At 50.8% G+C, this 25,597-nt stretch overlaps 1 protein-coding gene across 2 annotated transcripts in view; it reads right to left on the reverse strand.

The window, feature by feature from the left end:
• The window catches only part of LOC115102282 (plexin-A1-like), a 305,508-nt gene that overhangs the window by 127,266 nt on the left and 152,645 nt on the right, over positions 1–25,597 (reverse strand). For both annotated transcript variants that reach the window (XM_029622073.2, XM_029622072.2), the window contains exon 4: positions 21,606–21,737. In XM_029622073.2, the coding sequence (XP_029477933.2) occupies positions 21,606–21,737 (132 nt within the window). The remainder of the gene's footprint in view (positions 1–21,605; positions 21,738–25,597) is intronic.

The raw sequence follows: 25,597 nt of genomic DNA on the forward strand, positions 1-25,597 counted from the left end.
TCTCTTTCTTTCTCTCTCTCTCTGTCTCTTTCTCTCTCTCTCTCACTCTCTCTCTCTCTCTCTCTCTCTCTTTCTTTCTCTCTCTCTCTGTCTCTTTCTCTCTCTCTCACTCTCTCGCCACCAACCCTTACACACCCGTCTCAAACATATTTATCTAGGACAAATAAAAAGTGAGATTAACCTGTTACTCCTACCCCCTACTTTTTCGAACATTCTGTTAAAAACCGCGCAACATTTCAGCGCCCTGCTACTCATGCCAGGAATATAGTATATGCATATGATTAGTATGTGTGGATAGAAAACACTCAGACGTTTATAAAACTGGTTAAATCACGGCTGTGACTATAACAGAACTATAACAGAACGTGCGTTTCATCGAAAATAAAAATATATCCATGCGCCACTTCAACCGATTGATAAAGGTGAACCACATTAAATGGGGCCGAGGTTGCAATACCTACAGCTTCCACACGATGTCAACAGTCTTGTCATTTGCCTAGGCTTTGTTTCTTGGTCAAACAAACAAAGAGACAGCCCATTTCTTCAGGTCTCGGTTGTCTTGGTTGAGATTTACCCGGACATTATTTCCAGACGTACAGCTATAGAATATACATCGCCTCGTGATCAATTTGATCGCTTATTAACGTTTACTAATACCTAAAGTTGCATTACAAAAGTATTTCGAAGTGTTTTGTGAAAGTTTATCGTCGACTTTTTTAATTAAAAAAAATGACGTCGCGTTATAAAACGATGTTTTTTTCCTTGATTACAGTCTTCATAGATTGATATCTAGGCTATATATGGACCGATTTAAACGAAAAAAATACCCAATAGTGATGTTTATGGGACATCTAGGAGTGCCAACAAAGAAGATGGTCAAAGGTAATGAATGTTTTATATTTTATTTGTGCGTTTTGTGTAGCGCCGACTATGCTAATTATTTTGTTTACGTCCCCTGCGGGTCTTTTGGGGTGTTACATGCTATCAGATAATAGCTTCTCATGCTTTCGCCGAAAAGCATTTTAAAAATCTGACTTGTTGCCTGGATTCACAACGAGTGTAGCTTTAATTCACTACCCTGCATGTGTATTTTAATGAACGTTTGAGTTTTAACTAGTACTATTAGCATTTAGCGTAGCGCATTTGCATTTCCAGATGTCTAGATGGGACGCCTGCGTGTCAGGTAGGAGCAAGAGGTTAAGGCCCTGCTGGCTGGATTAGGTACTGGGAATACACCACCCCACCATCAGGTCATTTACAGTATGGGGAGATAATCATGTTTTAATCCATCACACATGCTGAACACCCTCAGGGGACAAGATGATGTATGAGACAATGAGACTAATATTATTCACATTGATGAGATATGTTTCCGTCCCCAATGATGAATAGATACATGTAGTGCCTTCCCCATCTCAACACTAAGGGAGAACAATCCCCTTCAGCTGTCTCCTGGGAACCTGCATCATCAACCCTAAACCTTCACCTCAGGTTGAGTCTCCAATGCTGCCCTGCTCCTTATATAGGGCAATATCTGTGGACCTATTCAAAAGTAGTGCACTGTATAGGGAAGTGTGTCATTTGGGATGCACCCTCAGTGCCTGGGAACAACACTACCCCCTCTCTGTAGCTCCATGCTTCTCAGTTGCCCTGTGATAATCGTAGGTAATAGTAATACCATGTCATAATATGTCATAACAGCTGACATTACGTGTCATAACATGGTCATAACACTGTCATGACCCATATATTTACACCTGTGGTGATATATATTGTGTTATTTTATGGCTGGTTATGACACCTACATAAGAGCGTCAAAACCCACATTTATTCAAATGAGTTATTTCCCTGCCAAGAAGATTCCTTTGGTTTGAAAGTTGGTTCCCCATCCCTGGTGTAATAGAATGTGTGGCTTCATGTCGGCGTCATAACCAGACATAAGATAACATACTAGAGGTCACAACAGGTGTAGATATATGGGTCATGACAGTGTTAACATGTAACCTGTTATGACAAGTTATGTCAGCTGTTATGACATGGTTAGGACTGTGTCATAACATGTTATGACACAAGGTGTCAAGTAAAGCGTTACTTAATACCGTTCTGTATCATGCTGCGTCTTCGGTAACAGCAGCAGTGAATCTGATATGGTGAAGAAGGCTACATTTACTATGTAAATATCTGTGAGAAAGAGAAGAACAAAAAGACATATTGTCCATTCGTGTCTAGTGGCAGCCAAGCAACTTCTCAGGGGTTTGATACCGTTAACCAGGCCCACGTCTTCAAACGCTGTTTTGTAGCTTAGTGAGGCACTATGCAAGGATCTAAAACCCACACAGATATACACTCCTCCACACACACACACACACACACACACACAGATATACACTCCTCCACACACACACACACACACACACACACACACACACACACACACACACACACACACAGATATACACTCCTCCACACACACACACACACACACACACACACACACACACACACACACACACACACACACACACACACACACACACACACACACACACACAGTCATGCTACCAGACTCTTGTTATGATTGCTAGATACTGCACAATTTAAACACTTGCCCCCCAATCCCTCCTTCCCTGATAAATATGTAAATATTGGACTATAAATTGTGCCTTCCTCTATTATACTTACAGTATGCTAAAATGTTTATTCTATTCTACTGAGCCATTTACTTTATGTTCCTGTTCTTATCTTGTATTATTTCTTATTGTGGTTGTATTGTAGAGAAGGAACCTGCAAGTAATCATTTAGTTGGACGGTGTATACCATATGTATCCTGTACATACCACTAATAAAACTGGAACTTGAAATTATGTGAAGCCACACTCCCATTTTCTGAAGAATTGCATTATGGGGCCTAAAAGCACGAAAATAGTGTCCACTGCTTGTATACTTCCAATTCGTGAACTTTTGGCATACTAACTATATCCATACTGTGACAAATAAGCATGTTACATACTCAATTTACGTCACAAATAGTACAGTTATTGTAGCTAACATGAGTATTGGAACACAGCTTAGGGTGTAAAACTCCATTCCACAGCTTAGATTCTATCCATCTCTTTAGCTGGCGGCTGTTTCTGAGAGAATAGCCATCACTCAGCTCTCCTCCTAGAGAGGGAGAGAGAGGGGGAGAGAGGGAGCGAGGGAGCGAGAGGAAGAAAAGGAGGGGGAGGGAGCGAGGAGAGAAAAGACAGAAGCTCCCCAAAGGCATGAGGCCCATTGACTCCTTCAACAGGAGGAGGTGGAGGCTTTAAAAGAGGAGATAGAGAGAGTAGGAGAAAAAGAGAAATATCTTCAAACCAATTAATTTCCCCACCTCTACTCATCACTCTTTCCCCATGTGTGTGTGTGTGTGTGTGTGTGTGTGTGTGTGTGTGTGTGTGTGTGTGTGTGTGTGTGTGTGTGTGTGTGTGTGTGTGTGTGCAGGTGCGGGTGAGAGGGAGCTGTATGCAAAGCAGTTTGGAGCTGGCACTGAATCCCAGACTCATTCAGAACCCTGTCTGTCTGTCACTGCTGCCTGTTCAGATGCTAAAACCAGTCAAATGTGATCTGCTTCTATATACAGCAGATACAGGACAACACACACACCAGTCTGTCTCTGGGGACAGTGAGAGTTCATATTGGTCTTTATTTTTGCGACTGTCAAGGCTGGGACAAAATGAGATGGTTGAACTAGGCCCTATGGGGTGAGAGCTCATCTGACTCACCCCAGGAATGAGGCCATGACCAGGGAACAGCCTGAGGACAGTAGACCCTGAGCAGGGAACAGCCTGAGGACAGTAAGCCATGACCAGGGAACAGCCTGAGGACAGTAGACCATGACCAGGGAACAGCCTGAGGACAGTAGACCATGACCAGGGAACAGCCTGGGGACAGTAGACCATGGCCAGGGTACAGCCTGAGGACAGTAGAACCATGGCCAGGGAACAGCCTGAGGACAGTAGACCATGGCCAGGGAACAGCCTGAGGACAGTAGACCATGGCCAGGGAACAGCCTGAGGACAGTAGACCATGACCAGGGAACAGCCTGAGGACAGTAGACCATGGCCAGGGAACAGCCTGAGGACAGTAGACCATGGCCAGGGAACAGCCTGAGGACAGTAGACCATGACCAGGGAACAGCCTGAGGACAGTAGACCATGACCAGGGAACAGCCTGAGGACAGTAGACCATGGCCAGGGAACAGCCTGAGGACAGTAGACCATGGCCAGGGAACAGCCTGAGGACAGTAGACCATGGCCAGGGAACAGCCTGAGGACAGTAGACCATGACCAGGGAACAGCCTGAGGACAGTAGACCATGGCCAGGGAACAGCCTGAGGACAGTAAGCCATGACCAGGGAACAGCCTGAGGACAGTAAGCCATGGCCAGGGAACAGCCTGAGGACAGTAGGCCATGACCAGGGAACAGCCTGAGGACAGTAGGCCATGGCCAGGGAACAGCCTGAGGACAGTAAGCCATGACCAGGGAACAACCTGAGGACAGTAAGCCATGACCAGGGAACAACCTGAGGACAGTAGACCATGGCCAGGGAACAGCCTGAGGACAGTAGACCAGGGAACAGCCTGAGGACAGTAGACCAGGAAACAGCCCGAGGACAGTAGGCCATGACCAGGGAACAGCCTGAGGACAGTAGAACCATGGCCAGGGAACAGCCAGAGGACAGTAGGCCATGGCCAGGGAACATCCTGAGGACAGTAGGCCATGGCCAGGGTACAGCCTGAGGACAGTAGAACCATGGCCAGGGAACAGCCTGAGGACAGTAGACCATGGCCAGGGAACAGCCTGAGGACAGTAGACCATGGCCAGGGAACAGCCTGAGGACAGTAGGCCATGGCCAGGGAACATGGAGATCCCTACTTCCATTTATCACTCTAACATGCAAGGACATGTGGATGACATAGGTAACGTACCAGTGGGCCATCCATGCTCATCTATAATACACAGCCTTGAGTTAATAAATCATAGGATCAGCTGCAATGGAAGTCACCCATAATGGTAATCAAATTCATAATATTATGACCCCCCAAAAATCTCCAATGCGACCAATGAGATTTCTTCTAGCACCACTGTAGCAGATGTAGTGAGGGAATGTGAGTGTACAGTATGTATACTGCTGGGAGTTGGGGGAGGTGTAGAGGACAAGGTGGGGTCCTCTGGGGCAGGGGCTAGCTGCAGTATGAAAGGAAGGGAGAGGGGGGACTATATACAGTAACTAAGTGGAGTCAGCGTGCTGATGGTCCTCTGCTCCAGCAGAGCTACTAGGCTCAGAGGTCCCCTCCCTCTCCCAGGCTCCTGCTAAACCACACTGGGCATAACTACTGCTGCCTCCCAGGGAAAGACACGACCTAATCCCCACAGCAGAGATGCAACGCAAGTGCAGTGACATCACCATGTGGTAAATTCCTTTCTAGACCAGGGCTCTCTATCTGGAGAGCTAACGCCCTGTATGTTTAAACTCCGAGCCTAATCTACAGCACCTGATTCTAATAATTAGAGCCAGGTTAGTTACAACGGGTTGGACAGAAAACCTGCAGGACTGTCGCTCTCCTAGAACACGGTTGGAGAGCCCTGTTCTAGACCAATAAGAAAGAGAGTTCCAAACCTCTCTGCCAATAACAGCTAATTTTCAGTTTTTACCACCCCGCTCAGACCACTCCCAGATAATCCTGTCAAAATGATTACTTGAGAAATTACACCTTCCTAAAAAGCTATTTTTGTTTCTCTTTGACAATCACAATAAGGTACTCAATTGTTACCCAGAAATGATATGATTTTGAAATATAAATGTCTGCATTGGACCTTTAAGGGTGTTGGGCCACAAGACGCCAGAACAGCTTCAATGCACCTTGGCATGGTGTCTGGAACCAGTGTACCAGTGTCTGGAACTCTATTGGAGGGATGCTACACCATTCTTCCACCAGAACAGCTTCAATGCACCTTGGCATAGTGTCTGGAACCAGTGTACCAGTGTCTGGAACTCTATTGGAGGGATGCTACACCATTCTTCCACCAGAACAGCTTCAATGCACCTTGGCATAGTGTCTGGAACCAGTGTACCAGAGTCTGGAACTCTATTGGAGGGATGCTACACCATTCTTCCACCAGAACAGCTTCAATGCACCTTGGTAATGTCTGGAACCAGTGTACCAGAGTCTGGAACTCTATTGGAGGGATGCTACACCATTCTTCCACCAGAACAGCTTCAATGCACCTTGGTAGTGTCTGGAACCAGTGTACCAGTGTCTGGAACTCTATTGGAGGGATGCTACACCATTCTTCCACCAGAACAGCTTCAATGCACCTTGGCATAGTGTCTGGAACCAGTGTACCAGAGTCTGGAACTCTATTGGAGGGATGCTACACCATTCTTCCACCAGAATAGCTTCAATGCACCTCGGTAGTGTCTGGAACCAGTGTACCAGTGTCTGGAACTCTATTGGAGGGATGCTACACCATTCTTCCACCAGAACAGCTTCAATGCACCTTGGTAGTGTCTGGAACCAGTGTACCAGAGTCTGGAACTATATTGGAGGGATGCTACACCATTCTTCCACCAGAACACCTTCAATGCACCTTGGTAGGCTCTGGAACCAGTGTACCAGAGTCTGGAACTCTATTGGAGGGATGCTACACCATTCTTCCACCAGAACAGCTTCAATGCACCTTGGCATAGTGTCTGGAACCAGTGTACCAGTGTCTGGAACTCTATTGGAGGGATGCTACACCATTCTTCCACCAGAACAGCTTCAATGCACCTTGGCATAGTGTCTGGAACCAGTGTACCAGAGTCTGGAACTCTATTGGAGGGATGCTACACCATTCTTCCACCAGAACAGCTTCAATGCACCTTGGTAATGTCTGGAACCAGTGTACCAGAGTCTGGAACTCTATTGGAGGGATGCTACACCATTCTTCCACCAGAACAGCTTCAATGCACCTTGGTAGTGTCTGGAACCAGTGTACCAGAGTCTGTAACTCTATTGGAGGGATGCTACACCATTCTTCCACCAGAACAGCTTCAATGCACCTTGGTAGTGTCTGGAACCAGTGTACCAGTGTCTGGAACTCTATTGGAGGGATGCTACACCATTCTTCCACCAGAACAGCTTCAATGCACCTTGGCATAGTGTCTGGAACCAGTGTACCAGAGTCTGGAACTCTATTGGAGGGATGCTACACCATTCTTCCACCAGAATAGCTTCAATGCACCTCGGTAGTGTCTGGAACCAGTGTACCAGAGTCTGGAACTCTATTGGAGGGATGCTACACCATTCTTCCACCAGAACAGCTTCAATGCACCTTGGTAGTGTCTGGAACCAGTGTACCAGTGTCTGGAACTCTATTGGAGGGATGCTACACCATTCTTCCACCAGAACAGCTTCAATGCACCTTGGCATGGTGTCTGGAACCAGTGTACCAGAGTCTGGAACTCTATTGGAGGGATGCTACACCATTCTTCCACCAGAACAGCTTCAATGCACCTTGGCATGGTGCCTGGAACCAGTGTACCAGTGTCTGGAACTCTATTGGAGGGATGCTACACCATTCTTCCACCAGAACAGCTTCAATGCACCTTGGTAGTGTCTGGAACCAGTGTACCAGAGTCTGGAACTCTGTTGGAGGGATGCTACACCATTCTTCCACCAGAACAGCTTCAATGCACCTTGGTAGTGTCTGGAACCAGTGTACCAGAGTCTGGAACTCTATTGGAGGGATGCTACACCATTCTTCCACCAGAACAGCTTCAATGCACCTTGGTAGTGTCTGGAACCAGTGTACCAGAGTCTGGAACTCTATTGGAGGATGCTACACCATTCTTCCACCAGAACAGCTTCAATGCACCTTGGCATGGTGTCTGGAACCAGTGTACCAGTGTCTGGAACTCTATTGGAGGGATGCTACACCATTCTTCCACCAGAACAGCTTCAATGCACCTTGGTAGTGTCTGGAACCAGTGTACCAGAGTCTGGAACTCTATTGGAGGGATGCTACACCATTCTTCCACCAGAACAGCTTCAATGCACCTTGGCATGGTGTCTGGAACCAGTGTACCAGTGTCTGGAACTCTATTGGAGGGATGCTACACCATTCTTCCACCAGAACAGCTTCAATGCACCTTGGTAGTGTCTGGAACCAGTGTACCAGAGTCTGGAACTCTGTTGGAGGGATGCTACACCATTCTTCCACCAGAACAGCTTCAATGCACCTTGGTAGTGTCTGGAACCAGTGTACCAGAGTCTGGAACTCTATTGGAGGGATGCTACACCATTCTTCCACCAGAACAGCTTCAATGCACCTTGGTAGTGTCTGGAACCAGTGTACCAGAGTCTGGAACTATATTGGAGGGATGCTACACCATTCTTCCACCAGAACAGCTTCAATGCACCTTGGTAGTGTCTGGAACCAGTGTACCAGAGTCTGGAACTATATTGGAGGGATGCTACACCATTCTTCCACCAGAACAGCTTCAATGCACCTTGGCATGGTGTCTGGAACCAGTGTACCAGTGTCTGGAACTCTATTGGAGGGATGCTACACCATTCTTCCACCAGAACAGCTTCAATGCACCTTGGTAGGCTCTGGAACCAGTGTACCAGAGTCTGGAACTCTATTGGAGGGATGAATTCTTCCACCAGAACAGCTTCAATGCACCTTGGCATAGTGTCTGGAACCATGCTACACCATTCTTCCACCAGAACAGCTTCAATGCACCTTGGTAGGCTCTGGAACCAGTGTACCAGAGTCTGGAACTCTATTGGAGGGATGCTACACCATTCTTCCACCAGAACAGCTTCAATGCACCTTGGCATAGTGTCTGGAACCAGTGTACCAGTGTCTGGAACTCTATTGGAGGGATGCTACACCATTCTTCCACCAGAACAGCTTCAATGCACCTTGGCATAGTGTCTGGAACCAGTGTACCAGAGTCTGGAACTCTATTGGAGGGATGCTACACCATTCTTCCACCAGAACAGCTTCAATGCACCTTGGTAGTGTCTGGAACCAGTGTACCAGAGTCTGGAACTCTATTGGAGGGATGCTACACCATTCTTCCACCAGAACAGCTTCAATGCACCTTGGCATAGTGTCTGGAACCAGTGTACCAGTGTCTGGAACTCTATTGGAGGATGCTACACCATTCTTCCACCAGAACAGCTTCAATGCACCTTGGTAGTGTCTGGAACCAGTGTACCAGAGTCTGGAACTCTATTGGAGGGATGCTACACCATTCTTCCAATGCACCTTGGCAGTGTCTCTGGAACCAGCTTCAATGCACCATGGTGTCTGGTCTGGAACTCTATTGGAGGGATGCTACACCATTCTTCCACCAGAACAGCTTCAATGCACCTTGGTAGTGTCTGGAACCAGTGTACCAGAGTCTGGAACTCTATTGGAGGATGCTACACCATTCTTCCACCAGAACAGCTTCAATGCACCTTGGCATGGTGTCTGGAACCAGTGTACCAGTGTCTGGAACTCTATTGGAGGGATGCTACACCATTCTTCCACCAGAACAGCTTCAATGCACCTTGGTAGTGTCTGGAACCAGTGTACCAGAGTCTGGAACTCTGTTGGAGGGATGCTACACCATTCTTCCACCAGAACAGCTTCAATGCACCTTGGTAGTGTCTGGAACCAGTGTACCAGAGTCTGGAACTCTATTGGAGGGATGCTACACCATTCTTCCACCAGAACAGCTTCAATGCACCTTGGTAGTGTCTGGAACCAGTGTACCAGAGTCTGGAACTCTATTGGAGGGATGCTACACCATTCTTCCACCAGAACAGCTTCAATGCACCTTGGCATGGTGTCTGGAACCAGTGTACCAGAGTCTGGAACTCTATTGGAGGGATGCTACACCATTCTTCCACCAGAACAGCTTCAATGCACCTTGGCATGGTGTCTGGAACCAGTGTACCAGTGTCTGGAACTCTATTGGAGGGATGCTACACCATTCTTCCACCAGAACAGCTTCAATGCACCTTGGTAGTGTCTGGAACCAGTGTACCAGAGTCTGGAACTCTGTTGGAGGGATGCTACACCATTCTTCCACCAGAACAGCTTCAATGCACCTTGGTAGTGTCTGGAACCAGTGTGCCAGAGTCTGGAACTCTATTGGAGGGATGCTACACCATTCTTCCACCAGAACAGCTTCAATGCACCTTGGTAGTGTCTGGAACCAGTGTACCAGAGTCTGGAACTCTATTGGAGGGATGCTACACCATTCTTCCACCAGAACAGCTTCAATGCACCTTGGTAGTGTCTGGAACCAGCGTACCAGAGTCTGGAACTCTGTTGGAGGGATGCTACACCATTCCTCCACCAGAAATTCCAGCATTTGGTGTTTTGTTGACGGTAGTGGAAAACGCTGTCTCCAATAAGTGTTCAATTGGGTTGACATCTGGTGAGACACACACACACACACACACACACACACACACACACACACACACACACACACACTTTAAACCCCCTATGCTCCTTTGAGACCCCTCTTTCAAAGTCATTGAGATCTCTTCTTCTAGCCATGGTAGGCAAAATAATGGGCAACTGGGCATTTGTATACATGACCCTAAGCATGATGGGATCAAATCAAATCAAATCAAAGTGTATTTGTCACGTGCACTGAATACAACAGGTGTAGACCTTACAGTGAAATGCTTACTTACAGGCTCTAACCAATAGTGCAAAAAAAGGTATTAGGTGAACAGGTAGGTAAAACAACAGTATAAAGACAGGCTATATAGAGTAGTGATGCTATAAAAGTAGCGAGGCTACTTACAGACACCGGTTAGTCGGGCTGATTGAGGTAGTATGTACATGTAGATATGGTTAAAGTGACTATGCATATATTATGAACAGAGAGTAGCAGTAGCCTAAAAGAGGGGTTGGCGGGTGGTGGGTGGGTGGTGTGTGGGACACAATGCAGATCGCCCGGTTAGCCAATGTGTGGGAGCACTGGTTGGTCAGCCCAATTGAGGTAGTATGTACATGAATGTATATATGATAAACAGAGAGTAGCAGCAGCGTAAACAGAGGGGTTGAGGGAGGGTGGGGGGACACAATGCAATTAGTCCGGGTAGCCATTTGATTACCTGTTTTGATCACTGTTCAGCCTTTTTGTCCTAGACTTGGCACTCCGGTACCGCTTGCCATGTGGTAGTAGAGGGAACAGTCTATGACTGAGGTGGCTGGGGTCTTTAACAATTTTTAGGGCCTTCCTCTGACACCGCCTGGTGTAGAGGTCCTAGATAGCAGGCAGCTTAGCCCCAGTAATGTACTGGGCCATACGCACTACCCTCTGTAGTGCCTTGCGGTCAGAGGCCGAGCAATTGCCGTACCAGGCAGTGATGCGACTAGTCAGGATGCTCTCGATGTTGCACTGTAGAACCTTTTGAGGATCTGAGGACCCATGCCAAATCTTTTCAGTCTCCTGAGGGGGAATAGGCTTTGTCGTGCCCTCTTCACAACTGTCTTGGTGTGTTTGGACCATTCTAGTGTGTTGTTGATGTGGACACCAAGGAACTTGAAGCTCTCAACCTGCTCCACTACAGCCCAGTCGATGAGAATTGGGGCGTGCTAGGTCCTCCTTTTCTTGTAGTCCACAATCATCTCCTTAGTCTTGGTTACGTTGTGGGATATATTGTTATTCTGCCACCACCCGGACAGATCTCTGACCTCCTCCCTATAGGCTGTCTCGTTGTTGTTGGTGATCAGGCCTACCACTGTTGTATCGTCTGCAAACTTAACGATGGTGTTGGAGTCGTGCCTGGCCATGCAGTCATGGGTGAACAGGGAGTACAGGAGGGGACTGAGCACGCACCCCTGTGGAGCTCCAGTGTTGAGGATCAGCGTGGCAGATGTGTTGTTACCTACCCTCACCACCTAGGGCGGCCCATCAGGAAGTCCAGGATCCAGTTGCAGTGGGAGGTGTTTAGTCCCAGGATCCTTAGCTTAATGATGAGCTTTGAGGGCACTATGGTGTTGAACGCTGAGCTGTAGTCAATGAATAGCATTCTCACATAAGTGTTCCTTTTGTCCAGGTGGGAAAGGGCAGTGTAGAGTGCAATCGAGATTGCATCATCTGTGGATCTGTTTGGGTGGTATGCAAATTGGAGTGGGTCTAGGGTTTCTGGGATAATGGTGTTGATGTGAGCCATTACCAACATTTCAAAGCACATCATGGCTATGGACGTGAGTGCTACAGGTCTGGAGTCATTTAGGCAGGTTACCTTTGTGTTCTTGGGCACATGGACTATGGTGGTCTGCTTGAAACATGTTGGTATTACAGACTCAATCAGGGACATGTTGAAAATGTCAGTGAAGACACCTGCCAGTTGGTCAGCACATGTCAGTACACCTGCCAGTTGGTAATGCGTCTGTCCCCGCAGTGTATGTTGACCTGTTTAAAGGTCTTACTCATGTCGGCTACGGAGAGCGTGATCACACAGTCGTCCGGAACAGCTGATGCTCTCATGCATGCCTCAGTGTTGCTTGCCTTGAAGCGAGCATAGAAGTGATTTAGCTCATCTGGTAGGCTCGTGTCACTGGGCAGCTCACGGCTGCGCTTCCCTTTGTAGTCTGCAATAGTTTGCAAGCCCTGACACATAAGACGAGCGTCGGAGCTGGTGTAGTATGATTCAATCTTAGCCCTGTATTGACGCTTTTCCTGTTTGATGGTTCGTCGCAGGGCATAGCAGGATTTCTTGTAAGCTTCCGGGTTAGAGTCCCGCACCTTGAAAGCGGCAGCTCTACCCTTTAGCTCAGTGCGAATGTTGCCTGTAATCCATGGCTTCTGGTTGGGGTATGTACGTACAGTCACTGTGGGGACGACGTCCTCGATGCACATATTGCACATATTGATGCACATATTCCTGTTTGGCCCTGTCCGGGGGTGTCATCGGATGGGGCCACTGTCTCCTGACCCCTCCTGTCTCAGCCTCCAGTATTTATGCTGCAGTAGTTTATGTGTTGGGGGGGCAAGGGTCAGTTTGTTATATCTGGAGTACTTCTCCTGTCCTATCCGGTGTTCTGTGTGAATTTAAGTATGCTCTCTCTAATTCTCTCTTTCTTTCTTTCTCTCTTTCTTTCTTTCTCTCTCTCTGAGGACCTGAGCCCTAGGACCATGCCTCAGGACTACCTGACATAATGACTCCTTGCTGTCCCCAGTCCACCTCCAGTTTCAACTGTTCTGCCTGTGATTATTATTATTTGACCATACTGGTCATTTATGAATATTTGAACATCTTGGCCATGTTCTGTTATAATCTCCACCCGGCACAGCCAGAAGAGGACTGGCCACCCCACATAGCCTGGTTCCTCTCTAGGTTTCTTCCTAGGTTTAGGCCTTTCTAGGGAGTTTTTCCTAGCTACCGTGCTTCTACACCTGCATTGCTTGCTGTTTGGGGTTTTAGGCTGGGTTTCTGCACAGCACTTTGGAGATATCAGCTGATGTACGAAGGGCTATATAAATAAAATTGATTTGATTTGATAAAGCCAGTGACTGATGTGGTGTACTCCTCAATGCCATCAAAAGAATACCGGAACATGTTCCAGTCTGTGATAGCAAAAAAGTCCTGTAGTTTAGCATCTGCTTCATCTGACCATTTAATTTTAGCTTGTAAGCAGGAATCAGGAGGACAGAGTTGTGGTTGGATTTACCAAATGGAGGGCGAGGGAGAGCTTTGTACGCGTCTCTGTGTGTGGAGTAAAGGTGATATAGAATTTTTAACATGTAACATGTTGATAGAGATTTGGTAGAACTGATTTAAGTTTCCCTGCATTAAAGTCTCCGGCCACTAGGAGCCCCACCTCTGGGTGAGTGGCTTCCTGTCTGCTTAATTCCTTATACAGTTGACTGACTGCGGTCTTCGTGCCAGCATCTTTCTGTGGTGGTAAATATACAGCGACGAAAAGTATAGCTGAAAACTCTCTAGGCAAGTAGTGTGGCCTGCAATTTATCACAATATACTCTACTTCAGGCGAGCAAAATTCCTTAGATTTCGTGCACCAGCGGTTGTTTACAAATATGCACAGACCGCCCCCCCCTGGTCTTACCGGAGTGTGCTGTTCTATCCTGCTGGTGCAGCGTATATCCCGCTAGCTGATTATCCATGTCGTCATTCAGCCACGGTTCCGTGAAACATAGGATATTACAGTTTTTGATGACCTGTTGGTAGGATATTCATGATCGTACCTCATCTAGTTTATTGTCCAATGATTGCACGTTGGTGAGTAGGATTGACGGTAACGGCAGCTTTCCCACTCGCCTTCTCAGGGTCCTGACCAGGCATCCGGTTCTTTGTCCTCTGTACCTGCGTCGCTTCCTCTTGCAAATAATGGGGATTTCGGCCCTGTGGGGTGTTTGGAGAATGTCCTGTGCGTCGTCCTTGTTGTAGAAAAAATCTTAGTCTAATCCGAGGTGAGTGATCACTGTCCTCATATCCAGAAGCTCTTAGTCTAATCCGAGGTGAGTGATCACTGTCCTCATATCCAGAAGCTCTTTGTCTAATCCGAGGTGAGTGATCGCTGTCCTGATATCCAGAAGCTCTTTGTCTAATCCGAGGTGAGTGATCGCTGTCCTGATATCCAGAAGCTCTTTGTCTAATCCGAGGTGAGTGATCACTGTCCTGATATCCAGAAGCTCTTTGTCTAATCCGAGGTGAGTGATCACTGTCCTGATATCCAGAAGCTCTTTGTCCAATCCGAGGTGAGTGATCTCTGTCCTGATATCCAGAAGCTCTTTGTCTAATCCGAGGTGAGTGATCTCTGTCCTGATATCCAGAAGCTCTTTGTCTAATCCGAGGTGAGTGATCTCTGTCCTGATATCCAGAAGCTCTTTGTCTAATCCGAGGTGAGTGATCTCTGTCCTGATATCCAGAAGCTCTTTGTCTAATCCGAGGTGAGTGATCTCTGTCCTGATATCCAGAAGCTATTTTCTGCCGTAAGATACGGTGGCAGAAACATTATGTACAAAATAAGTTACAAATAACGTGAAAAAAAACACATAATAGCACAATTGGTTGGGCGCCCGTAAAACTGCTGCCATTTCATCCGTCTGACTCTCTCTCTCTCTCTCTCTGTCTCTCTCTCTCTCTCTCTCTGTCTCTCTCTCTCTCTGGCTCTCTCTCTCTGTCTCTGTCTCTCTGTCTCTGTCTCTGTCTCTCTCTCAAGACATGAGCCCCAGGACCGTGCCTCAGGACTACCTGGCCTGATGGCTAGTTGTAGTCCTGGTCCCCAGTTCACCTGGTCGTGCTGATGATCTAGTTTCTGCTGTTCTGCCTGCGGCTATGTAACCCTGACCTATTCACCAGACGTACTACCCTGAACATCTTGGAGAACAATCTGGCCTTGATGGCCATGTACTCTTATAATCTCCACCCGGTGGATTGGCCACCCCTCAGAGCCTGGTTCCTCTCTAGGTTGCTGCATTGCTTGCTGCTTGGGGTTTTAGGGTGGGTTTCTGTACAGCACTTTGTGACATCAGCTGATGAGGTGGGCCACCTGAATGTAGCCCACCTCTCAAATCATTTGATGGAAAATGGCTATTGATATTCAGTCATCACTTTGTGGATATTGTCGGGCGGGAATACAGCTGGAGAGGGCTGCAGTTACGATGGGGGGCATTGGTAACCCGCCTGTTTGTCCCATAACTAAGGCATTATCAGTAATAGACTGGGACTGAGGAGAGGGTTGGTGGGACTGAGGAGAGGGTGGGTGGGACTGAAGGGAGGGGAAGGAGGCCATGGGGTGTTAAATAGCAACCCAGAGGAGAGAGATGGGGCATTTTGAAGAAGCCGTTTCAAGCCAGGCAGTGTCAAAGAGCTTGACAGTCCTTACCCTGTTACCTCATGTCACTCTGCCACAGAGCACATACCTACAGGTCTGCTCTGACATGGTGGATATAGACATCTGTCACTTTAAATCAACTGGGACTGAGGAGAGGGTGGGTGGGGCTGAAGGGAGGGTGGGTGGAGCTGAAGGGAGGGTGGGTGGGGCTGAAGGGAGGGTGGGTGGGACTGAGGAGAGGGCGGGTGGGGCTGAAGGGAGGGTGGGTGGGACTGAGGAGAGGGCGGGTGGGGCTGAGGAGAGGGCGGGTGGGACTGAGGAGAGGGTGGGTGGGGCTGAAGGGAGGGTGGGTGGGACTGAGGAGAGGGTGGGTGGGGCTGAGGAGAGGGTGGGGGGCTGAAGGGAGGGTGGGTGGGACTGAGGAGAGGGTGGGACTGAGGAGAGGGGGGGGGGCTGAAGGGAGGGTGGGTGGGACTGAGTAGAGGGTGGGTGGGACTGAGGAGAGGGTGGGGGGCTGAAAGGAGGGTGGGTGGGACTGAGGAGAGGGTGGGTGGGACTGAGGAGAGGGTGGGTGGGACTGAGGAGAGGGTGGGGGGCGGGGGCTGAAGGGAGGGTGGGTGGGACTGAGGAGAGGGTGGGTGGGACTGAGGAGAGGGTGGGTGGGACTGAAGGGAGGGGAAGGAGGCCATGGGGTGTTAAATAGCAATCCAGAGGAGAGAGAGGGGGCATTTTAAAGAAGCCGTTTCAACTTAAACCTCAGAGATGAATCCTTATCAGTAAGCCTGGTGGCCTTCTTATCTCTCATCACCCTGCTAACCATTCTGATAGAGAGAGAGGCTGAGATAGAGGGGGGGGGTCTTCCAGTAATGATGGAGGAAACCTCTTTAATGCGTGAGACGAGGACCTCCAATTTAAGCTTAGGGGAGAAACCACATGAAAGAAAAGAGAGAGCAGGGAGAAAAGGAGAAGGGTACAAATAACTGGAGTAGAGGAGGAAAGGAAGAGGGGAGAATTCCCTTTCCGTTGGTGCTTTGGCAGTGCTAAAAAAAGGGGATTTATTCCATCAAAGTGGGATCAGAGAGACCCCCTCTCCTGTTCTGTTACCTGTGATGAAGGGTGCTGACTGGGGAGGAACGTGTGTGAGGGTAGAGGGTGCTGACTGGGGGAGGAACATGTGTGAGGGTAGAGGGTGCTGACTGGGGGAGGAACGTGTGTGTGGGTAGAGGGTGCTGACTGGGGGAGGAACGTGTGTGTGGGTAGAGGGTGCTGACTGGGGAGGAACGTGTGTGTGGGTAGAGGGTGCTGACTGGGGAGGAACGTGTGTGTGGGTAGAGGGTGCTAGGCAGGGGGAGGAACGTGTGTGTGGGTAGAGGGTGCTGACTGGGGAGGAATGTGTGTGAGGGTAGAGAGTGCTGGGCAGGGGGAGGAACGTGTGTGAGGGTAGAGGGTGCTGACTGGGGGAGGAACGTGTGTGAGGGTAGAGGGTTCTGACTGGGGGAGGAACATGTGTGTGGGTAGAGGGTGCTGACTGGGGGAGGAACGTGTGTGTGGGTAGAGGGTGCTGACTGGGGGAGGAACGTGTGTGTGGGTAGAGGGTGCTGACTGGGGGAGGCACGTGTGTGAGGGTAGAGGGTGCTGACTGGGGGAGGAACGTGTGTGTGGGTAGAGGGTGCTGACTGGGGAGGAACGTGTGTGTGGGTAGAGGGTGCTGACTGGGGGAGGAACGTGTGTGAGGCTAGAGGGTGCTGACTGGGGGAGGAACGTGTGTGAGGGTAGAGGGTGCTGGGCAGGGGGAGGAACGTGTGTGTGGGTAGAGGGTGCTGACTGGGGAGGAACGTGTGTGAGGGTAGAGGGTGCTGACTGGGGGAGGAACGTGTGTGAGGGTAGAGGGTGCTGACTGGGGAGGAACGTGTGTGTGGGTAGAGGGTGCTGACTGGGGGAGGAACTGACTGTGTGAGGGTAGAGGGTGCTGACTGGGGGAGGAACGTGTGTGTGGGTAGAGGGTGCTGACTGGGGGAGGAATGTGTGTGAGGGTAGAGGGTGCTGACTGGGGAGGAACGTGTGTGTGGGTAGAGGGTGCTGACTGGGGAGGAACGTGTGTGTGGGTAGAGGGTGCTGACTGGGGGAGGAACGTGTGTGAGGGTAGAGGGTGCTGGGCAGGGGAGGAACGTGTGTGTGGGTAGAGGGTGCTGACTGGGGAGGAACGTGTGTGGGTAGAGGGTGCTGACTGGGGGAGGAACGTGTGTGTGGGTAGAGGGTGCTGACTGGGGGAGGAACGTGTGTGTGGGTAGAGGGTGCTGACTGGGGGGAACGTGTGTGTGGGTAGAGGGTGCTGACTGGGGGAGGAACATGTGTGTGGGTAGAGGGTGCTGACTGGGGGAGGAACGTGTGTGTGGGTAGAGGGTGCTGACTGGGGGAGGAACGTGTGTGTGGGTAGAGGGTGCTGACTGGGGAGGAACGTGTGTGAGGGTAGAGGGTGCTGACTGGGGAGGAACGTGTGTGTGGGTAGAGGGTGCTGACTGGGGGAGGAACGTGTGTGTGGGTAGAGGGTGCTGACTGGGGGAGGAACGTGTGTGTGGGTAGAGGGTGCTGACTGGGGGGAACGTGTGTGTGGGTAGAGGGTGCTGACTGGGGGAGGAACATGTGTGTGGGTAGAGGGTGCTGACTGGGGGAGGAACGTGTGTGTGGGTAGAGGGTGCTGACTGGGGGAGGAACGTGTGTGTGGGTAGAGGGTGCTGACTGGGGGAGGAACGTGTGTGAGGGTAGAGGGTGCTGACTGGGGAGGAACGTGTGTGTGGGTAGAGGGTGCTGACTGGGGGAGGAACGTGTGTGAGGCTAGAGGATGCTGACTGGGGGAGGAACGTGTGTGAGGGTAGAGGGTGCTGGGCAGGGGGAGGAACGTGTGTGTGGGTAGAGGGTGCTGACTGGGGAGGAACGTGTGTGAGGGTAGAGGGTGCTGACTGGGGGAGGAACGTGTGTGAGGGTAGAGGGTGCTGACTGGGGAGGAACGTGTGTGTGGGTAGAGGGTGCTGACTGGGGGAGGAACGTGTGTGAGGGTAGAGGGTGCTGACTGGGGGAGGAACGTGTGTGAGGGTAGAGGGTGCTGGGCAGGGGGAGGAACGTGTGTGTGGGTAGAGAGTGCTGACTGGGGGAGGAACGTGTGTGAGGCTAGAGGGTGCTGACTGGGGAGGAACGTGTGTGTGGGTAGAGGGTGCTGACTGGGGAGGAACGTGTGTGAGGGTAGAGGGTGCTGACTGGGGAGGAACGTGTGTGAGGGTAGAGGGTGCTGACTGGGGGAAGAACGTGTGTGAGGGTAGAGGGTGCTGACTGGGGGAGGAACGTGTGTGTGGGTAGAGGGTGCTGACTGGGGGGGAACGTGTGTGTGGGTAGAGGGTGCTGACTGGGGAGGAACATGTGTGTGGGTAGAGGGTGCTGACTGGGGAGGAACGTGTGTGTGGGTAGAGGGTGCTGACTGGGGGAGGAACGTGTGTGTGGGTAGAGGGTGCTGACTGGGGGAGGAACGTGTGTGAGGGTAGAGGGTGCTGACTGGGGAGGAACGTGTGTGGGTAGAGGGTGCTGACTGGGGAGGAACGTGTGTGAGGCTAGAGGATGCTGACTGGGGGAGGAACGTGTGTGAGGGTAGAGGGTGCTGGGCAGGGGAGGAACGTGTGTGTGGGTAGAGGGTGCTGACTGGGGAGGAACGTGTGTGAGGGTAGAGGGTGCTGACTGGGGAGGAACGTGTGTGAGGGTAGAGGGTGCTGACTGGGGAGGAACGTGTGTGTGGGTAGAGGGTGCTGACTGGGGGAGGAACGTGTGTGAGGGTAGAGGGTGCTGACTGGGGGAGGAACGTGTGTGAGGGTAGAGGGTGCTGGGCAGGGGGAGGAACGTGTGTGTGGGTAGAGAGTGCTGACTGGGGAGGAACGTGTGTGAGGCTAGAGGGTGCTGACTGGGGAGGAACGTGTGTGTGGGTAGAGGGTGCTGACTGGGGAGGAACGTGTGTGAGGGTAGAGGGTGCTGACTGGGGGAGGAACGTGTGTGAGGGTAGAGGGTGCTGACTGGGGGAAGAACGTGTGTGAGGGTAGAGGGTGCTGACTGGGGGAGGAACGTGGGTAGAGGGTGTGACTGGGGGTAGAGGGTGCTGACTGGGGGAGGAACGTGTGTGTGGGTAGAGGGTGCTGACTGGGGAGGAACGTGTGTGTGGGTAGAGGGTGCTGACTGGGGAGGAACGTGTGTGTGTGGGTAGAGGGTGCTGACTGGGGGAGGAACGTGTGGGTAGAGGGTGCTGTGAGGGTAGGGTGCTGACTGGGGGAGGGTGCTGGGCAGGGGAGGAACGTGTGTGTGGGTAGAGGGTGCTGACTGGGGAGGAAGGGTGCTGACTGGGGAGGAACGTGTGTGTGGGTAGAGGGTGCTGACTGGGGAGGAACGTGTGTGTGGGTAGAGGTGTGTGTGGGTAGAGGGTGCTGACTGGGGGAGGAACGTGTGTGAGGGTAGAGGTGTGTGGGTAGAGGGTGCTGACTGGGGAGGAACGTGTGTGTGGGTAGAGGGTGCTGACTGGGGAGGAACATGTGAGGGTGGTGCTGACTGGGGGAGGGTGCTGACTGGGGGCTGACTGGGGAGGAACGTGTGTGTGGGTAGAGGTTGCTGACTGGGGGAGGAACGTGTGTGTGGGTAGAGGGTGCTGACTGGGGAGGAACGTGTGTGAGGGTAGAGGGTGCTGACTGGGGAGAACGTGTGTGTGGGTAGAGGGTGCTGACTGGGGAGGAACGTGTGTGAGGCTAGAGGGTGCTGACTGGGGGAGGAACGTGTGTGAGGGTAGAGGGTGCTGGGCAGGGGGAGGAACGTGTGTGTGGGTAGAGGGTGCTGACTGGGGAGGAACGTGTGTGAGGTAGAGGGTGTGTGAGTGGTGTGGGTAGAGGGTGCTGACTGGGGGAGGAACGTGTGTGAGGGTAGAGGGTGCTGACTGGGGAGGAACGTGTGTGTGGGTAGAGGGGGTGCTGAGGGTGCTGGGGGAGGAACGTGTGTGAGGGTAGAGGGTGCTGGACAGGGGAGGAACGTGTGTGAGGGTAGAGGGTGCTGGGCAGGGGGAGGAACGTGTGTGTGGGTAGAGGGTGCTGACTGGGGAGGAACGTGTGTGAGGCTAGAGGGTGCTGACTGGGGGAGGAACGTGTGTGAGGGTAGAGGGTGCTGGGCAGGGGGAGGAACGTGTGTGTGGGTAGAGGGTGCTGGGGGGAGGAACGTGTGTGAGGGTGAGAGGGTGGTGACTGGGGAGGAACGTGTGTGTGGGTAGAGGGTGCTGACTGGGGAGGAAGGGTGTGTGAAGGTAGAGGGTGCTGACTGGGGAGGAACGTGTGTGAGGGTAGAGGGTGCTGGGCAGGGGGGAGGAACGTGTGTGTGGGTAGAGGGTGCTGACTGGGGAGGAACGTGTGTGAGGGTAGAGGGTGCTGGGCAGGGGGAGGAACGTGTGTGTGGGTAGAGGGTGCTGACTGGGGAGGAACGTGTGTGAGGGTAGAGGGTGCTGGGCAGGGGGAGGAACGTGTGTGAGGGTAGAGGGTGCTGGGCAGGGGGGTGGAGCTCAGTATACTGGAAATCAAACACAACCAATCACATAGAGTGCTGGAGCGGCAGAAAAACACAGAGGAAACACACACACAACCATTAGGTTTGGGTAGTGCATAAATAGGAGGGCTTGGTGCCGTGAGAGTGTATGATTGTTTTAAAACTATTTCATATTCATATTATAGTGTGTGTGAAGTTTTTACCTGTTTGTCTGTGAGGGCATAGATGTGCTGGTAGTCTGGGCTGAAGAGCAGATCTCTGTGGATGGGACTCCCCTCACTCACCACCCCATTCTCATACAGCATGGCAGGATGGTTGATAGAATTCACCAGGATCTGAAACACACAGGACAGGACAGAGACGTCATCACACTCACAGTACACTCACAGTACACTCACAGTACACTCACAGTACACTCACAGGCAGGATAACACACAATCGCAATCAGCATTACAGTCAGAGGACAGGACACAGTCACCAGTACAGTGCAACACAGCCCAGACTCTGGTATGTTCTCAGGAAGGTTCCGACGGGTCAGAAGTGAAATACGGCAGGTCGTCTCTGTAATGTGAGACTTTACACGGCCAAATAAAAGTGGATTGTGTGTAATGTCAGTGACAGAATGATAGAGCTCTGTGGCGCATCCCAACCACAACATAAAGGAAACCAACGGCCGCTGTAAATCTGACTGTCTATTTCTGCTCCACAACCATTAATCATTACACAACTTTACACAATGCTGCTGCTGCTGCACTCTCCCCAAAATAAACAACACTCTCACACACACTCTCTCTATCACTCTGACTCTCTCTTTCACACACACACTCTCTCTCACACACACTCTCTCTATCACTCTGACTCTCTCTCTCACACACACACTCTCTCTCACACACACTCTCTCTATCACTCTGACTCTCTCTCTCACACACACTCTCTTTCTCACACACACTCTCTCTATCACTCTGACTCTCTCTCTCACACACTCTCTCTATCACTCTGACTCTCTCTCTCACACACACTCTCTCTATCACTCTGACTCTCTCTCTCACACACTCTCTCTCTCTATCACTCTGACTCTCTCTCTCACACACACTCTCTCTATCACTCTGACTCTCTCTCTCACACACACTCTCTCTATCACTCTGACTCTCTCTCTCTATCACTCTGACTCTCTCTCTCACACATATCACTCTGACTCTCTCTCTCTCACACACACTCTCTCTATCACTCTGACTCTCTCTCTCTACACACTCTGACTCTCTCTCTATCACTCTCTATCACTCTCTCTCTCTCACACACTCTCTCTCTATCACTCTGACTCTCTCTCTCACACACACTCTCTCTATCACTCTGACTCTCTCTCTCACACACACTCTGACTCTCTCTCTCACACACACTCTCTCTCTATCACTCTGACTCTCTCTCTCAAACACACACTCTCTCTCTATCACTCTGACTCTCTCGTTCTCTCTCTCTCACACACACTCTCTCTCTATCACTCGGACTCTCTCTCGTTCTCTCACACAAACTCTCTCTCTATCACTCTGACTCTCTCTCGTTCTCTCACACAAACTCTCTCTCTATCACTCTGACTCTCTCTCGTTCTCTCTCTCTCACACACACTCTCTCTCTATCACTCTGACTCTCTCTCGTTCTCTCTCTCTCACACACACACACTCTCTCTCTATAACTCTGACTCTCTTTCATTCTCTCTCTCACACACACTCTCTCTCTATCACTCTGACTCTCTCGTTCTCTCTCTCACACACACACACACACACACACACACACACACACACACACACACACACACACACACACACACACACACACACCTCTATCGTCACTGACCAACTGTTCCATTTCTACACAGCTGAAAGTTGAAATTCCTCTTCCTCATGTTACGGTGTAATTACAAAGGAATGATGTGAACACTGTAATGGCTGATGCATGCAGGGATGATCATTTCCAACAGAATACCTAATAAGAATGATCTGCATCAAACCAGGTACTCAGCAAGTACTCAAAAGATCACAACAAGGATCTAATACATATTCAGCTATTCTGCCTCCAGAAATGCCTCCCTGTACAGTAGAACGTCTTAGTATAATAATAATCAATCAGAGTTGTGTTGCCCTTTGACTGGTTGCCAGGGGCGAGCAGCAGCGATTACTGGCTGAATGTGCTGCTGTGTTTGTCCTTACAGTGCAGAAGTCAGCCTGATCTCCACAGTGTGTTCTGTCCCACTGGAGTTCTGCCTGCCTGATAACATAACCACAGACTGCTAGACCCTGGGCAGACCCTGCTGCATTTAGCTAACGTACTGCAGCGGAGCTACGTGCCTTTATTTTAAGGTGGGGGGGGGGGGCTAACTCACTAAAACAAATGGTCCTTGGATAATAACAACAGCTGCCCCCCCTCCCCTCTACCTTAGTGGGTATATTGATGTGAGGTTCAGGGAGCGTGACCTCCCCGTCCCCTCGTATTTCAGGCTCTAATGATGTACCCAGGCCGCGTGCCAGGTCAGCCTGATTAATAGCCCGCCTTGTCTCTAGCTCTCTCCCTCTCTGCCTGGGCACTGGGGAGGATATTACCTGACTGGGCCTGACCATACCACAATACTACCACCTCTTTCAGAGAGGGCTGGAGAGGAGAGGAGGGGAGGGGTGGAGAGGGGGTGGAGAGGAGAGGAGGGGGGGTTGGAGAGGGGGGTGGAGAGGAGGGGTGGGGTGGAGAGAAGGGGTGGAGAGGAGGGGAGGGGTGGAGAGGAGGGGAGGGGTGGAGAGAAGGGGGGAGGAGGGGAGGGTGGGGGAGGGGTGGAGAGGGAGGGTGGTGGGGGAGGGGTGGAGAGGATGAGTAGAGAGGAGAGGAGGGGAGGGGTGGAGAGGAGGGGATGAGTAGAGAGGAGAGTAATGGAGAAGAAAGGAGAGGAAAGTAGAGAAGAGGATAGGAAAGAAGATGAGGGGAAAGGAGATGAGGGGAGGAGGGGAAAGGAGAGGAGATGATGGGAAGAGATGAGGGGAGGAGGGGAAAGGAGATGAGGGGAGGAGATGAGATGAGGGGAGGAGGGGAAAGGAGATGAGGAGAGGAGGGGAAAGGAGATGAGGGAAAGGAGATGAAGGGAGGGTGAGAGAGCACACGCCTCAGCTCCAAAGGCCCTCTGACACCTACTTTTAGGAAGTGCCCTGCCCTGTAGCTTGGAACACAGCACATTGACGTGATTTGGGTGAAATGGTTTAGGAGGACACAGAGCCAGACCAGCAGGCAACTTTATGGTCTTTAACTCCAGTCTCCCCAACACCTGCTATAGTGCTGTATTCTCCAGAGGAGCTCCACAGTCAAGGGTCATCCAGTAGAATGTTCTGGAGCAGGAAGGGAGAGGGGGATGTTGAAGTGGCTAGCAGGCCTGGGATTCGTGGTCATGACGCTTATTCCCTCCCATCAAGATTCTCCCTACAGGACACGTCTCATTACAGAGCCAGTGAGACAAAGCTGATAATACCAAGGACACTGCATCCTCTCTCTCTCCTTCTCTCATCTCTCTCTCTTCTCTCACTCTCACTTCCAGGGAGGCTGCCAAAATGTGATCAGAACATTCACTTCAGGAGAGGAAGAGGGAGGGGAAGGGGCTGGACGGAGGGGGGACTGATGCTGTGTCCTATAACTTTAATGAATGGGAATCAGCAGACAAGGTTACGGCAGAGGGAACAAACAGAAAGCTGAAGGCACCTCTTTCCTCTCCCCTGATTCATACTGTACTCTCTCTGCACTACCCTAGACTAACCTCTCTCCCTGTCGCTAGGTAGAATATTCTACGTCCAGCATAAGGAATTTCCCAGAAGGAATATAGAACATCTCGCCCTCCCTCTCTACTTTTACTTAAGAGGGACCCCTATGGTTAACAATTAGCCCAAGCCATAATTGAGTATAATGCATATGCAATGATGGGAATAACTGGCCTGCCTCCATACATTTACTATACAACTGTAACGCAAAGATACACGTATCTCTCAGTTCAGTATCCTGTAAGAGGTCTGAGCGCAGGTCTCCTAGGCACACACACACACACACACACACACACAGGCACACACACACACACACACACACACACACACACACACACACACACACACACACACACACACACACACACACACACACACACAGCCAGGGCCGTGCTGAGAGAGGGGAGCGC

This window comes from Oncorhynchus nerka, linkage group LG20 (genome assembly GCF_034236695.1).
Source record: "Oncorhynchus nerka isolate Pitt River linkage group LG20, Oner_Uvic_2.0, whole genome shotgun sequence".
In the NCBI taxonomy this organism is placed as follows: Eukaryota; Metazoa; Chordata; class Actinopteri; order Salmoniformes; family Salmonidae; genus Oncorhynchus; species Oncorhynchus nerka.